The sequence below is a fragment of the Plectropomus leopardus genome, chromosome 17, assembly GCF_026936395.1.
Source record: "Plectropomus leopardus strain MGB_pleo_1.0 chromosome 17, ASM2693639v1, whole genome shotgun sequence".
Taxonomy (NCBI): Eukaryota; Metazoa; Chordata; class Actinopteri; order Perciformes; family Serranidae; genus Plectropomus; species Plectropomus leopardus.
The window spans coordinates 27,041,703-27,057,415 of NC_142192.1; the positions used below are offsets into that span (position 1 = coordinate 27,041,703).

General features: G+C 39.6%; 1 protein-coding gene across 3 annotated transcripts in view; it reads left to right on the top strand.

Moving 5' to 3' along the window:
* atp9b (ATPase phospholipid transporting 9B) overlaps nucleotides 1-15,713 on the top strand; it is a 53,636-nt gene that overhangs the window by 28,797 nt on the left and 9,126 nt on the right. For all 3 annotated transcript variants that reach the window (XM_088090083.1, XM_042506389.2, XM_088090084.1), the window contains exons 12-22: nucleotides 22-182; nucleotides 484-626; nucleotides 3,406-3,518; nucleotides 5,778-6,029; nucleotides 10,750-10,911; nucleotides 11,259-11,351; nucleotides 12,899-12,982; nucleotides 14,462-14,632; nucleotides 14,877-14,975; nucleotides 15,088-15,177; nucleotides 15,520-15,664. In XM_088090083.1, coding sequence (XP_087946209.1) covers nucleotides 22-182; nucleotides 484-626; nucleotides 3,406-3,518; nucleotides 5,778-6,029; nucleotides 10,750-10,911; nucleotides 11,259-11,351; nucleotides 12,899-12,982; nucleotides 14,462-14,632; nucleotides 14,877-14,975; nucleotides 15,088-15,177; nucleotides 15,520-15,664 — 1,513 coding nt within the window. The remainder of the gene's footprint in view (nucleotides 1-21; nucleotides 183-483; nucleotides 627-3,405; nucleotides 3,519-5,777; nucleotides 6,030-10,749; nucleotides 10,912-11,258; nucleotides 11,352-12,898; nucleotides 12,983-14,461; nucleotides 14,633-14,876; nucleotides 14,976-15,087; nucleotides 15,178-15,519; nucleotides 15,665-15,713) is intronic.

The window sequence follows — 15,713 nt, forward strand, 5'->3', positions numbered from 1 at the left end:
TCTGATATCTTGTGTTCGTAGGTTGGCTTACTGGACTTAGAGCTGAACCGCCTCACGAAGGCCCTGTTTCTGGCCCAGGTGGTCCTGTCTGTTGTCATGGTAGCGCTGCAGGGGTTTGTGGGTCCTTGGTTCCGCAACCTTTTCCGATTCGTCGTGCTTTTCTCTTACATCATCCCCATCAGGTACTTTGTGATTCTCTTCATTCTTTGAATTGTTTGTTATTTGTAACCACAGACAAATAAAAATGTCTCTACAGTGATATGATTTTTTCCTAAGCAGAACATTTGGTCTCAAAATGGAAAAAATAAACACATAAATGAAATAAAAAAATCACCCATCCCTGCTTTGAAACCCAAGCTCCCCTTCTGCTTCTTTCTCCAGAAGACATTTTTCAGAACATACCAGATCTTTTAATTCAGTTTTTGTTGCTGTTGTTTTATTATTTGCTCTTTGATGATTACAGCTTGTTTTTCCCATGTGTAGTTTGCGTGTAAACCTGGACATGGGTAAGTCAGCTTACGGCTGGATGATCATGAAAGACGAAAACATCCCCGGCACTGTTGTGAGAACCAGCACCATCCCAGAGGAACTGGGCCGGCTGGTCTATCTGCTGACAGACAAGACAGGTGAGTGTCCAAACATACTGAAGGTTACATTTACAGTAGATGTTTGGTACTTCAGTTAAAGCAAAATTAGGAGTCACTTTAAGTTGGCAACTGGTTTGCCAGAAAGTATATGCTGTGCACATTCTGATAGCAGAATGACTGTTAGCATCACCATGAAAGATCTGTCTTTGGTTGACAAAGTTGTTTAACATAGTATTTTCATTTCATTTCATTTTCATTTCACTTCCTTTGTGCAATGGGAGCTCCAAAGAGCTATAATATAAAAAGAGCAACAACATAAAAACAAAACAAACATCAAATCACCAAAACTAACATCTGAGAATCAGTTGTTCATCATTGCCAGATAAAAAGACCTAATTTATTGATCCGTCATTAGTTCACACTGACATGAAGCCACTTAATTGCAATAAAGTGCAATAAAAATCTTAAAATCTAATCTTATCTAAGTCGATGAAAACAAAGTGTGTTCACTCGGACCCAAATATTCCAATAATAATCAGAATAATGGCTAATTCGGAATAAAAATGTCTCATGTAACCATCTCAGTGGGAAAGAGACTGGCCCGATTGGGTTGAGAGTGGTGGTGTAAGCCTTTTATAATCTGTTAAGTCGGATAATATTAGCATCTAATAAACATGTAAAGGCTTTATCTGATCCCTTCTCTCTGCTTGGAATAAATATATTCTTTCTGTGATTGTCTCCATTAGGTGAAGTAGCTGGTGCATACGCTGCACACGACAAAGCGCAACAGCTGTTTCTAAACGCGAGTCATTAATTCATTTAAAATAAATTTAGCGTTGTAATAGTGTGATGTTTGTAAATAAGTGCGATTTGATTTTGAAAAAGTAGTCTTAGGGGACATTGTTTCTACAGGCTGAATTGTGGAGTCACTGGACATAACAATCATCTGTTGCTACCAGCAGCAGAAGCCTGCATTTGAGATGTTTCAAGGACATCGGTAAATCTAGTCTACTGATAGTCTGCATATGAGGTATTTAAAGAACATCTGTAATTTGTAGCTAAAAAACTAACCTGGATTACTCTTACGTTACTTACTATTAACAGACAGAACACCGTCTTCTCTTCCATATTTTATGTATTGAATTAATAAAATTTTCTCTGTAACGCAGGCATGTCAAACTGGTCCACAGGGGGGCCGGTGTGGCTGCAGGTTTTTGTGCCAACCAACCAAGAGCACACAGTTTGACCAATCAACTGTCTGAAGACGGAGATCAGTTGATTAAATGAGTCAAGTCTGGTGTGCTGCTACTTGGTTGGAAACAAAACCTGCAGCCACACCGGCCCCCCTGTGGACCAGTTTGACATGCCTGCTGTAACGTATGTGTAAACAGTTTTTTGTAATCTCTGATCAGAATGATTTCAGTCAGACTGAAGAAATATTGACCATGTAATCACAGCTAATGTAAGTTAAAGAAAAGAGCTAAGGTAAAAGTTTCAACAAATCTTCTGAATTTCTGTTGAGCCTCCTTCAGCTTCTCTCATGTCACGATCACAGCCCGATTCTCTAAAAACAAATAGCTGCTCTTTACTAATGCTCGACGGTGTGCCAGAGTGATAAACTCCTGCTGTGGCCCTAACATGCTTCTTTGTCTTACGCCGCTGATCTAGGTAGGAATAGATTAGCCGTAGAGCCTATTTATCCAGGTTGATAGTTAAAGCACATGGAAAGAAGAACAAACAATCAATCCAACAGAATTGGTTAACCCCGTGGCTCTAATGTTTTTGGAAGTTAGATGCCCTCTAATCAGCTTTATGCTCTATCGGCACACATTCTGGCAACCAGCATCCATTAAACAAGGCCATTGCCCTCGTTTTTAAACTTTTCCTTTTTTCCTTGTAGTGTCTGAACGTTCACTCAGTCTTTTTGTATGCAATGTTGTGTCTTGTCTGTTAGTCAGAGAGGACATGCAGTCCATATTGGTAATGAGATTAGGTCAATGAGAAGGCAGTCACACCACCCTGCAGGTCCCATGATGCATTGGAGGCAGTCTTGTGGGGACAAATGCTGTGTTGTGTGTGTGTGTGTGTGTTTTTGTGTGTGTGTGTGTGTGTGTGTGTGTGTGTGTGTGTGTGTGTGTGTGTGTTTGTGTGCGTGTGTTTGTGTGTGTGTGTTTTTGTGTGTTTGTGTGTGTTTGTGTGTGTGTTTGTGTGAGAGCTTCCAGAGAAGTTGAGTATCATTGATTGTATTTTATTTTTGCTATGATGGCAAGGTGGTGTGATTAGGACAACTCTGATTTATTTCTAACTCTAACCATTTTAAACAGCGGACATCTTTTTCCACAAGCTTTGTGTTTACAGAAAAGAAGATAATACAGTAATGTATTTTTTTTAATTTAATTGTCTAATGTTACGAAAGAGTTTAAAAGCAAATAAATTGCAGCACACACATGCCAACCAAGGCATCAGTTAATGTGAAAACAATATCAACTACTTATAATTTGTTCATCTGAGAATGCTGCTAAGTTGATTTTCCAGCTGTAAAATGTCCTGCTTAGTACCTGTCTCAGTCTCAATTCTTTAAAAAAAACAGTGTATATGTTAAAAGAAAAAAAAAGTGCTTTTGTGACAAACACTGATATCAGTATCAGCCTCAAATATCCAGTGTTAATCCTGCTATATTTTTAATGCTTCTGCTGTTAAGCTCTGACGACAACAGAAAATATGTGAAAACCAGTAATTGAGGACTAGTGTACAGGTGATATAATTTCTTTCTAATCTGTTGGTTTGTAACTGTCTATATTGGACTTCTGCACTGCAGGCACTCTGACACAAAACGAAATGGTCTTCAAGCGACTGCACCTGGGAACAGTATCCTATGGCACTGACACCATGGATGAGATACAGAGCCACATAATCCAGTCATATGCACAGGTGAGCTTTATACCTGTCCAATATGGCAATATATTTCTGTATCATTCATCTGCTGATTATCATTTTCTTTTTCTCTTTTGGATTTTTCTGTTAAAATTCTGACCATAGGACACAATTACCAACCAGAAACTTGTAGTGTAGAGTTTTAAAGATATATGATAATGATTTAAATCTACATGACTGGACAAAACCAAAAGAAAGCAAAACTTGTTACTTACAATGCTGAAGTGTGTTTCCACTAAGGGAGAGGACACATTGAAATACAAATATGTTTTTCCTGCTTATTCCCGCCTCTCCCTATAGATCAGTTTAATCAATTTTTATATTTAGCTAAGGATGAGTTTTCCAGGAAATAAGCCCATATTGTTCATTCATCACTCAGTGTCCCTGAGCGACTCCAGATACTGTAAGCAAGTGTTTTCCTCACTGGGTGGCTCAGATCTGGCTGCAGTCTTGACAGAATGATATTGTTCATTCTCAGCCAGCTCCAAACAGCTGGTCGACTCTGAAACCATCTGCCCCACACCCTTATGTGCAATCTCAGCTAATGAAAAATGACTAGTCTTTTTAGAGCTGCGCAGCTGAAGCAGTGCAGAGCAGTGATGTCTCAGTTCAGCTGATTTTTACTGTTTCTTTACTGTCACAGTGACACAATAACAGGACATTTTTATTGTTTTTAACATTTTTTTCTTTTCTAACATTATTTCCTTCCAGATAAGGAAAGCATTGTTGATTGTCTCTTTATTATCTCAAAAAAGTAAAAATTACCAATCATATTTTAAATTTACTGGCTCATATAACAAAGAAAACCAGCAACTGTGCAAATGTAAGAAGCAGGAATCAGAGGATATCAGGCTTTTTCAAAAAATTGTGGAAACAAGGAATTGATAGTTGTAGATTCATTATTTGTGATTCAACTAATAATATTTTTTTAAAGCTCTAATCCGTCGACTCTCTAGGATACATTAGAGTTGGCATAAGAATGAATTGCAATTTTAGTGATAATGATCCAGTCAAACAGCAACAGCAGCCCTCTGCGCTGGCGTCAGCAGTGGCCAGAGGCATTGTGTTTTCAGGTTTTCTGTCCATCCTAATATTGTGAATGTGATATCTCAAAAACACCTTTTGGGAATTACTTTACATTTGGCATAAATGTTCACTCAATAATAATCAACTGATTAGAATTTGGTGGTCAAAAGACAAGGTCACTGTGTCCGTGTCATTGTTGTGAACGCAATATCTTTTTATAATTCAACACGTGTTTATAGAGTTGTTGGACTGGTTGAGTAAATATTAGGCTATCTCACCCAGCATATCATTAGTCAAGCTTGATTTACAGAGATCTTATGTCCAATAATTCAGCTCTGCGTTCAGTAACATCATTTACATGTAGCTCAGACGCTTAACTTACCCGACAACACGACCTAATGATCTCTCCATTGATCTGTCAGTCTCTCTTGATGAAGGTTGTCATCTTGCGTCCTTACTGTACTCCCCATCGCCCCTCCTCCCCTGCCTGGCAGGACTGAAGGTTAATAATAAGCCAAAATCAAATGCTTCAGTAGAGCATGTCGCCCCCGTCAAACGCAGCTGGCACGGTGGGCCATCTGCCTGCTCGCTGTAGTCACCACCCAGTTAAACTGATGGCTGATGTCAAAACAGCAGAACACATAAAAGGTCGTCAAATCAGATATGACACGATAAAGACGGTGATACACCACTTCCTCTCGCTGTGTCGTTTAGCTTGAAACGGGCTGTCAGAGTGAATTGGCTGTGAGCGTTGGATTAGATCTAGCTGCCATGTGCAGGGATCCTGCAGTTGGGAAATAAATGCATAGTGGTATCATTTGAAGTACAACTCATTGGTCTAAAAAAAGGTAGTTTTTTCATCAAACGTATGTTGGTAGTCGTATTTAGTCATTAGGCTGTTTATTTCATAAAGTCTGGTTTATAGTAGTTTCTCTAGATAGCTTTTGTCACAATAAAAATAATTAACCAACAATTAAATGTAATTTGTTGTAAATTTTATAACATAAGCCTCATATCCTGGTGATGATAGCGTGCTAAAAGCATCACTCCAAAAATAAGTGTATAAAAAATATCACCCTTTATGTCTATTTGGGCAATCTGAGGTCAACTACATTGCTACTATTCAGCTTATACATGTGTTATAAACAGATGTGACTGAAACAGCATGATTTCTTTAAGTCACAGGTCATTAATTGACCCCATGTTTTAAATTATTTTTTGTGATGTCAGGTGACCTCCCAGCCATCCAACGGCAGCACCAGTGGCTCCACGCCATCAAGGAAGACCCAGACGTCAGGCCCGAAAGTCCGAAAGAGCGTCAGCAGTCGCATCCACGAGGCTGTGAAGGCCATCGCCTTGTGCCACAATGTCACGCCCGTCTATGAGTCACACGCCATCGTGAATGGAGAGACGGAGTCTGCTGAAGCCGACCAGGACTTCAGTGATGACAACCGTACCTACCAGGCCTCCAGCCCTGATGAGGTAAAGATGACCTACAGTGAAAAGCTTTAGTGCCTCCAGCTTCAATGAGAAAAAGAAGTCAACAGAAAAATGGACTGGATTAGACATCAGAGGTTGTTCCTAAAGATTCAATTTTAGTTCTGTTTGCAACTTGAAATTAGCAGGTTGAATAGTTTCTAGTGTTTCACTGGGTTCTTGTCCTACACTTAACAAAACCTGATTTTTTAATACCTCTGATAAGATATTTTCAGCAAAAACAAATTTTTGTGTATATATATAATGACAAATTTGGCATTTTACGTGATCTTTAACACATTTGAAAATTTGGATGTAATTAGCACAAACTGGTCTTTTAGATTTAATATTTTTTTCTAACCGAGGTTTTTGTACCTACATGCTGGTAACAGCTGTGGCTGGAGGCAGTATGTTTTCGTGTTGTCCGTCTGTCCATCACTGGTGGACACTATATCTTAGAAATGCCTGGAGGGAATTCCCTCAAATTTGGCAAAAACCTCACTTGGACTCAAGAGTGAACTGATTAGATTTTGGTCGTCAAAGGTCGCTGTGACCACACAAAACATGTTTTTGGCCATAACTCGAGATTTTTTACGCTAATTATGAGAAAATGTCACACAAAGATGTAATAGGATAAATCAGGAAGTGATTAGTGTTTAGAACAAAGCTGTCGAAGGTCACTGCGACATCATCATGTTTTACGCTTTTCTTCTTTTCTGTGCTGCCTGCTTTAAAATGTGCGTGTGGCACCCACCTTTTAGAATTTGTAGCTCCTTTGTAACAACATCCAGATTTGAAGCACTGTTTACTGTCATGGCTACATTTGAGTGTGGAAGGACATGAACATAAACTGCAACTTGACAGTTTGGCAGAGGCATATTCATATCTTTAATGCTATTTTTTATAATAAAAACCATAAACCACCAGAACCCGTAATGTCACACCTTTCCAAATTGTTGACAGTTGTTAAATGTTGACAAATAGTTTTGCTTTCAAAGGCCCCATTTACACTTGTCATTTTAAAGTGTCTCATATCTGGAATAAATCCAGCCACATTTGTCCTTCTGGTAATAACAAACAGAGAAGACTGTGAAGAGCAAACCCTTAATCCCGCTCCACAGTTCCCTCTCTGTCTTTATGTTTTATTGGTGATACTAAATAACCCTTGTTTGTCATAATAGTCATTTCATGAGCAGAAAGTCAGAGGTCATGAACTCCTCATAGAGGTTAAGCTATTTAATCGTCTGTATTTGCTCCCTGAGAATTTACTGCTCCAGCTGAAGGAAGAATGCAGCACAAAAAAACGATCCCCAAAGGCATCCATACAGCTTCCTTTTCTCTGGATGTTTCTGTGCGTAACCCAAGAGTTTGAGCTTTTATGGCTGAAGGTGCTACTAAGCCTTTTATATATAGCTCTTTCTAATCATACTAAAGAATTTATCAATAGAGGAAGTGAGTGCTGATGATAATTGAATACTGGAAAGACAGGGAAAGATTTTTATTTAAAGAGATGTTTAATGCTTATTGAAGGGTAGTTAATCTTCCCATACACACACATTTCAACACTGTTGGCATGTTTATCACCCATGACATGTGAGGCTTCGTGATTCCTTTGTGAGACTTGCATACTTTGCATTGAACTCCCAGTCTGGAAGTCTAGTAATCAAAATGAAGATAAAAAGGTGGCGAAAGATAAATCTCAGTTTTCCATTTTGCCTGTCTGCCCCCCCCCCGAGTTGATGTATATATTTATTTATATGCCTGCCCACTCTGCTCTATCTCCCCTCTCTCCATTGTCTCACCCTGCTTGGATTGATCAATATTTAATTTTCTCCCAGAGACGATGAGAGGTGGAGGTCTGTGATTGTTGGTGGAGCTCTCCCTTCCCCTTCTACTATATTCTTTGTTCTTTCTCTGTCCTTTTATTTCCACCCCGCTCTCCCTCCTCGTCTCCTCACTCTCATTGACTGCAGCAGCAGATCTTGGCCGCCGCTCCTCTGTTAGTGATAGTTTGTTTGGCCCCGGCTCTCTGCTCAGCCTCTCTAATGTAATGAGCCATCATTAAGGAGATGAAGTGGGCCGGCCGCTGAGGTCAGAACACAGGTCATCTGACCCGCTGGTCAACTGTGCTATGAACAGAGTCCTCCTGTGACCTTTGACCCTTGAAATATCGGACAAGCGCATTTGACTATAGCCCTTTAATGACTGCCATGTCCAGGTAGTGGGTGCTTTATCATTCCCAATCGGATGTAACTGGCTGTTTCAGTGAGTGTACGAGGCACATGCACCACAAGGGAGGAAGTCAGTATTTTAATATGCAAAAACAAAAGAGAAAAGCATAATTCCTGTTAGCCAGGCAGTTACTTTCAAAAGTGGTTGCCAGGCTAGCAGCCAGACATCAATAATGATCAGTACCATCTTTTAATTATTTTTATGTAAAGGTTCTGAATTTGAAGTTGAAATAAGGATAGTTATATGCACATAGCGTAGGTGCAAGGCTATCAAAAAACAACTTTTATGAATGAAAAAAATTTAGCCTGCACAATTAATACATGCAACAATCCACACAAGTTCTGAATAAGTCATTCAAAGCATCAACATAGCAAGCAACCACTTTTTGCTATGTAAAGATTTAGTGGAATAATGGTGTGCAGAGCAGAGAAAGATGTCACATGAAGCCCCCAGGAAGTGCTCCAGGGTCTGATGTAAATTTTACATAGTGGTCAAAAATGGAATAACACTGCCCAGGTCAGCTACTGGCCCGTAAAGATGTTTCCCTGTTGACCTATATCGTGAAAGAGACGTCTGTAAATCAGTAAATAATTTTTTGTGAAAAAAAGGGGGAAATAACTCATTTCACAATCTAGATTTAAGTCTAAAAGAGCCGCATGATTACACTTTAGATCAAGCTAGCCAAACGCTAAACCAGATGTCAGTCGCTCTGCCGGCGGAAGTTACCTGCTCAGGCACACTCGGTCGCTGTAAGTCTCGGGACATCCATCAATGCATATACACATAAAAAAAGTATACATAAACACTTAGATACAGGGATGAAGAATTTAGATTCTTTGTTATAAGGAAAAAAGTGTAAAAAGGCACAAAGAGACTGCACAAAGTGGTTGATGCATATCCAGATATGTTACTCTTGAGCCCTAAACTTCATCCAAAAGAACTAGTACATAGAGATGTGATATTTGAAATACGTAGTACTACCTCTTCCGAAATCCCTAAAACTGTTAAATTGTCCCTAAATTAATTCAGTTCTTGAGTGCACCTTTTGTTTTACCAGTGACACACAACTGTTAAGGGCCTGTGATGGTCATGACATGTTTGAACTGCTGGTACTTTTAAAGGCAGTGCTTCCATTGTAATTTACATGATCACTACAACATTGTGAACACAGTTGAAATGATTGATCAGGTTGATAAAACCAGTCTGCCATTGTCATAAAGAAGTCTTTTCTGTTACTGTCGTAGCACATGATTCACATGCAGTTTGTATCAAAGTCAACAAAGCTTTAAATAGTCTCTCTAGAGCTGATAAAGTAGATTGAAGAGCTCAGTTTAGGACCCTCAGCACATGGTGTATGTGTCCATTTATGTGTGTGTGTGTAGCTACATACACACACACACACACACCAGGATAATGACACACAGATGTGTGTTAAGTAAATATAGGCAGCTCCTTTTTACGGAGCTCAAAGGGGGAGCAGGAGAAATGATGGGGTATTAACAGGAAGTTCCAATTTGTAGGTCAGAGTATAATAACAACCTTTGAGTGAGCAAATTGAAAATGAACCCATTGAGAATTGAGTCGTGTGCAGCTGAACGCTCACTCGGGGGCCGCAGTTCCTGCTGAGGAGAAAAAGAGGAAAGAGAAACAGAAAAACACTTATCTGGAGCTGAATGAGAAGAGCTCAACAGCTCTGGAGATACCGTAACTCTCTCATGCCTTGTCTCTCAACCGCAAGTGAAATGAGACTCGGTCAGCTTTATGGATAACAGTTGTGTAGGATTTTCGTTTCTATATGAGGTCATTTCCTTGTTTCATATTTGGCAAAAAGTGATTATCCTAAAATCTAAAAAGACATTAAATATTCACTTATTTTTCATGGATGTATTTTCCAAATTCCTCCCACATTTCTTGCTTATTCATTTCACAGTATTTAGTGATAAAGTAAATGCCAGAATACTGTGCAGCTATGGTGCATTATACCTCCATCCTACAGCCGTGTGTTTTACGAGTCAGACCTTTTAAGTTTTACTGGGATCTTAAAGAAATACTTAACCACAACATAGTCATTTGTATATCAATTAATCACCTTGAATTATGTTTACTTGGTGAAGAAACCATTGTTTTTCTCGCATGACTCCATGGGGAGTGAAGAATATAAAAATGAAGGAAAAAAAGTAATGAATTAAAGTCATAGTGCTAATAATAATAATAATAATAATAAAATATAATATAATAATAATAGCTTGGATTTATATTCATCAAAAAAAAATCAACATAGCACGGGGTGAATGACCGATTTAGAGATGGAGATTTTGGGGGGGCGGAGTACTCCTTTAATGTAAACGTTCCTCATCAATCCCATCACTGTAGAACTGGCAAAATTCATCACCCTGCTATGTTTTACTAAAGTGAGAGCACAAATGTAAATGTGCGCGGGTTGAAATGTCAATTTGTATGGTCTTAGCAGTTTATTTTCATATGTTTTCCTCAGGTGGAGCTGGTGCGGTGGACAGAGAGCGTCGGCCTGACCCTGGTGAACAGAGACCTGAACTCCCTGCAGCTGAAGACTCCTTCTGGACAGATTCTCTCCTTCCACATCCTGCAGATCTTTCCCTTCACCTCCGAGAGCAAAAGGATGGGCATCATCGTCCGGGTGTGGAACATTTACATAACAATACGATGTGTTGACGCTGCTTCCTGTGTGCTGTTTCTGTAACTGACTCTTGTTTTTGTGTCTATTTGTGTAAGTCTCCTTATTCATTAAATAGACAGAACTCACATTTTGTTCCGGTTTGAATTTGACTTCAAATGCCTCATAGAGCAGAGCTGTACGCTGTAGTTATTTTGGTGTCAAACCCTCCATCACCCTGATGATTTGTGCCCTCTTGCATCTTTGGAACAGCACAGAAAATGGCTGCTTAATTGGTGTACAGATGTATTGTTTTGCAGTTTCAATTGTACACAGAAAATTTACCAACTTTTATTTGTGCTTTGGTTCAGGAGGAGTCAACAGGAGACATCACTTTCTACATGAAGGGTGCTGATGTTGCTATGGCGAGCATCGTCCAGTATAACGACTGGTTGGAAGAAGAGGTAAAGGCTCTATCTGTAAAGCAAATTAATACTGATACAACTGTCAGTATGCATACTAAGGATGCTTTGATAACTAGTACTGATAATTTAATTTGTGCCGGTGTGAAAGCTGTCCATTGAACCCTGCTGCAGACCAAACAACTAAACCGAGACCGCCTGAAAAGCTGAGTCTTAGTTCGCCTCAAAGCAGACTTTGGTGTTGTTTGCTCATGATTTTAAAAGAAAAGGAATCAACCACAGGATTTTAAGTTTAAGGTGTAGGTTTAAGTATTTTCTTTAACTGACGGGTCAAAAGCTGCTGTGCTTGTATCCAACTCTGTGCACTTAATAAGCCCCAAATCATTATTGTACAGGATGCCTCCTATTCGTTTTATTTCTGCCTATTAGTTGTTACTCATAACATGCAGTTGATTTGCAGTCTTATAAAACTTATAATACTTTGTGACCTCTTTGTGGGACCAAAGTGCACAGATAAGCACATCAAGTGCTGGTTTGTTTGTAAAATGTAAATGTGAACAGGGCCCTAACCAGAACTGAATGCAACAGTTTTATGTTGTTATGTCTTTCTTTTTCCCTAGTCGGGACCAAATGAACCGAACTATAAATCCAAAAGTACACTAAAAAACACTTCGCTATTGATGTCCACTATTCTCCCACAGCACAATGCACAAAAACACTTGGAGCTTCTGCAGTGTTACAAACAAACAAAAAAAAAAACCAAAACACCTCAGAAATGACAAACATTTAGCTTTCTCTTTGTCATGTTTAGTTCGTCTTTTTTTCCAGACCAGAAATGTTAAATTGCTCAGTTATATTGAGCCACATTGGACACATATTGAAACTATTATAAAAATTGATGAGTATAAACAACATTTAAAGCTATACAGTGTCACACATGTTTCTTTCGTGCCTTACACATAATATTTTTTGCCCAGCACCCTCTCCTAATCAGGACATTCATGGAGACACCAACGGGCCATGTCTACACCAGTTTGGTGGTCGAAGGTCTTGTGTGCATATGTTCATAATTATATTGGCATTATTGAGTCATGTAGCACTGGGGGCAGCGTTTGATTTAATTAGTGACCTACATAAAGTTGAAGTAATTACAGTATGTCATATTCTTGAACAATGGTGCTAATGATGTCCTGTTGGCTGTAATATCCCGCTGTCAAATCAGCCGGCGCTGCGGTTACTCTGCTTGTCAATAACCAATCAACAGGACAGATTCGCCCCATTGGTGTTTCATATCAAAAATAAACCGCCGTCCATCCCTTTGTTTTACTGTGTCCTCTGGATTTCACCAGAGGCTATGTTATTCACTATTGATTTCTTTGGTGTTGGTAACAATATGCTGCTATTGATGGTACTGTACATGGTGTACTTATACAGCATCTGCTCTGATAGAGCAGATGATATGCTCTGTGTTTGAATCATATTCATCTTAGGGAAAAGACATAACTGAATATAGACAAACATTTTATATAAGTCACCAAAAACTTTTTGTATATCTCCGTTTACTAATGTCCTTCTCTTCTTCGTGTCAGTGTGGGAACATGGCCAGAGAAGGTTTGAGGACACTGGTGGTGGCCAAGAAGTCTCTGTCTGAGGAGCAGTATCAGGACTTTGAGGTATGGATGGACTCTACTGCACATGCTGTTTTATCCTGCTCATTCATACAATACAGTCCTGTACTTGACTGAATCTCATGTTTTCTTGAAATGAAACTAGAGCTGAGTGTTGCACTGTATTAACATAGAAATTTTAGACTTTTTCATCTTGGATTTTGGTTTTCTTAATATTGTAAACATAGTTTAGTGATTTCTTATCTTTTAAGGTTGAACAACTCTGTCCAGTATTCTCTCTTTGAGCCTGTTTACACCTGGTATTAAAACCTCTGGCAACCTAAATCACTCAAAACTTTCTTAATATGTAATTTAGGGTCTTACACGTGTACTAAAATGCCTAAAAAAATCTCAGACGTTAGTCTCAATCCAAATTTGAAATATTTTTCATCTTAGTTTTTTCAAAGTTTCCTGAAGCTGCGTTGATTTGGGCGTGGTTATTCCTGATCCATATCACGTAATATGGATAAACCCATTAAAAACTCGAAGTCAGATGTCAGAGGATACTAAATTTAAATGCCAAATTGAATTCCCTAAAAGGTTCTTTCAATAGGTTGCGTTCGGAAACACTTACTCTGAGTGCTGGCGCACACTCTGGCACAAACTGGACCATTGCTAAACTCGGAGCGCTGTTGGAATGTACCGTTCGCTTATCCAGAGCACCGAACACTTTGAGTGTCAGTTTGACTCTGGGCAGCAGAGCACTGAACGGAGTGAACTTAACCGTCCATGAATTCATGGAGAAATAGAAACGCTCTGTTTCTTCCAACAACAGCTCTCTCATTTTAGTGTTAAGATTTGATTTGCGAAGGCATTCAGAGTCAGAGTGCTGGAACTACAAGAGACAGTTGACAAAAATGGGATCCAATGAGGTGTTAATCAAAACATGATCTGCCACACCCACACAGTCCTGAGAAATGCCATTATCCCCAAAATGAGCTGTGTTAAACTAGGTTTTCTAATAGTTACCATGTTATCATTAACATTTAGGCAAGATTGTCCTTCTTCAGTTTTGATTATTGTAAAATTGGTCTTAAATGTCATTCCAAGTGGCAGTAAAAAGTCAAAAAAGTCAACGTGTCTTACAGGTCGTTTACACTTAAACTTAGCACTGTCCACTTGTGATCAAGTCAAGTCAGTTTTATTTGTAAAGCCCATTATCACAAAACCCAGCTTGCCTCAGAGGGCTTTCCAGCATACAACATCCCTCTGCCCTTAGACCCTCACATCATCTAAGGAAAAACTCCCCCAAAAAATCCTTTAAGGGAGATGGATGGTATAAACCTCAGGAAGAGCGACTGAGGAGGGATCCCTCTTCCAGGACAGACAGATGTGCAATGACTATTAAATTTTAATTGATCAGATCACCTAAGATGTGTAAATTCCAGGTATCAACAAGTTTTTTAAAAGGTTTATTTCTCAGTCCTTTTACTCCACTATTTCCTTCTCATTTTGTCTCCGCTTTCCTTTTTCCTGTTTATGCAGAGTCGCTACAACCAGGCAAAGCTGAGCATCCATGATCGAGGCCTGAAGGTCGCAGCAGTGGTAGAGAGCCTTGAGAGGGAGATGGAGCTTCTGTGTCTGACTGGCGTCGAAGACCAACTACAAGCAGACGTCAGGCCGACGCTGGAGCTGCTCAGGAACGCTGGCATCAAGGTACACAAGCAAGTAAACTCTTCTACCAGGTTAACTCTGTAATCTGGTGGAGAGAAACATATACAAACCAATACACCTCAGCAGTGGTTCAGGGTTATCAGATACATAAAAAGGAGGAAAATACTAATCTTCTGTTGGAAATTTTATGTATTTATGCATCGATACAATTACTGTATTTAGTCAGTTGAATTGTACTCAGTTGTTGTGCATTCTTCAGTCCACTCTCATGTTGATCTCCGCTCAGATCTGGATGCTGACGGGGGACAAGCTTGAGACTGCTACATGCATCGCTAAAAGTTCCCACTTAGTTTCCAGAAACCAGGACATCCACGTCTTTAAGCCGGTATGCTGTTTTACTTTTCCCTCTTTCATCGATATAATCATAATGCGTCTTCGTAATAACGAAAAAGCCTAAATTTCCTCAAAGCTAATTGTATTGCGTGGCTCTCGAGCAGGTCTCGAGCAGAGGAGAGGCCCATCTGGAGCTCAACGCCTTCAGAAGGAAACATGACTGTGCTCTGGTCATCTCTGGAGACTCCTTAGAGGTACTAAGCGACATTTCATTGTGCAGCAGATGATGCTGAGGATGAAGCCAAAACAGGCGATGAGAGAATAAGAAGTGCTTCTCAGCCAAAAGTAATAACTTTGGAGTTCAACCAAGGCCTTGAGGATTTGAAAAGGAAAACAAATCACAAGAGCATATTAGTCATATTTTTAGGAGGCAGAAAAATTTGAACTTTTGCTGAAAATTTGTAACAGCTAAGCAGGAAAAAACAGGTTTTAACTTATGTGGTCTGAAAGCCCATTAATGTTTTGAAAGGAATACATTTGGGGCCTTCAGGTTCTAATAACCTGTGTCTTGTATCCCCATCTATGTTGTGATGCAGATGTGCTTGCGGTACTACGAGCACGAGTTTGTAGAGCTTGCATGTCAGTGTCCGGCCGTGGTCTGCTGTCGCTGCTCCCCGACTCAGAAGGCCCAGATCGTCACGCTGCTCCAGCAGCACACAGCCAACAGAACGTGTGCCATAGGTGAGCGCTGACAAACAGTGTGGCAGCAGCATTATGAGGCTGGATGTTG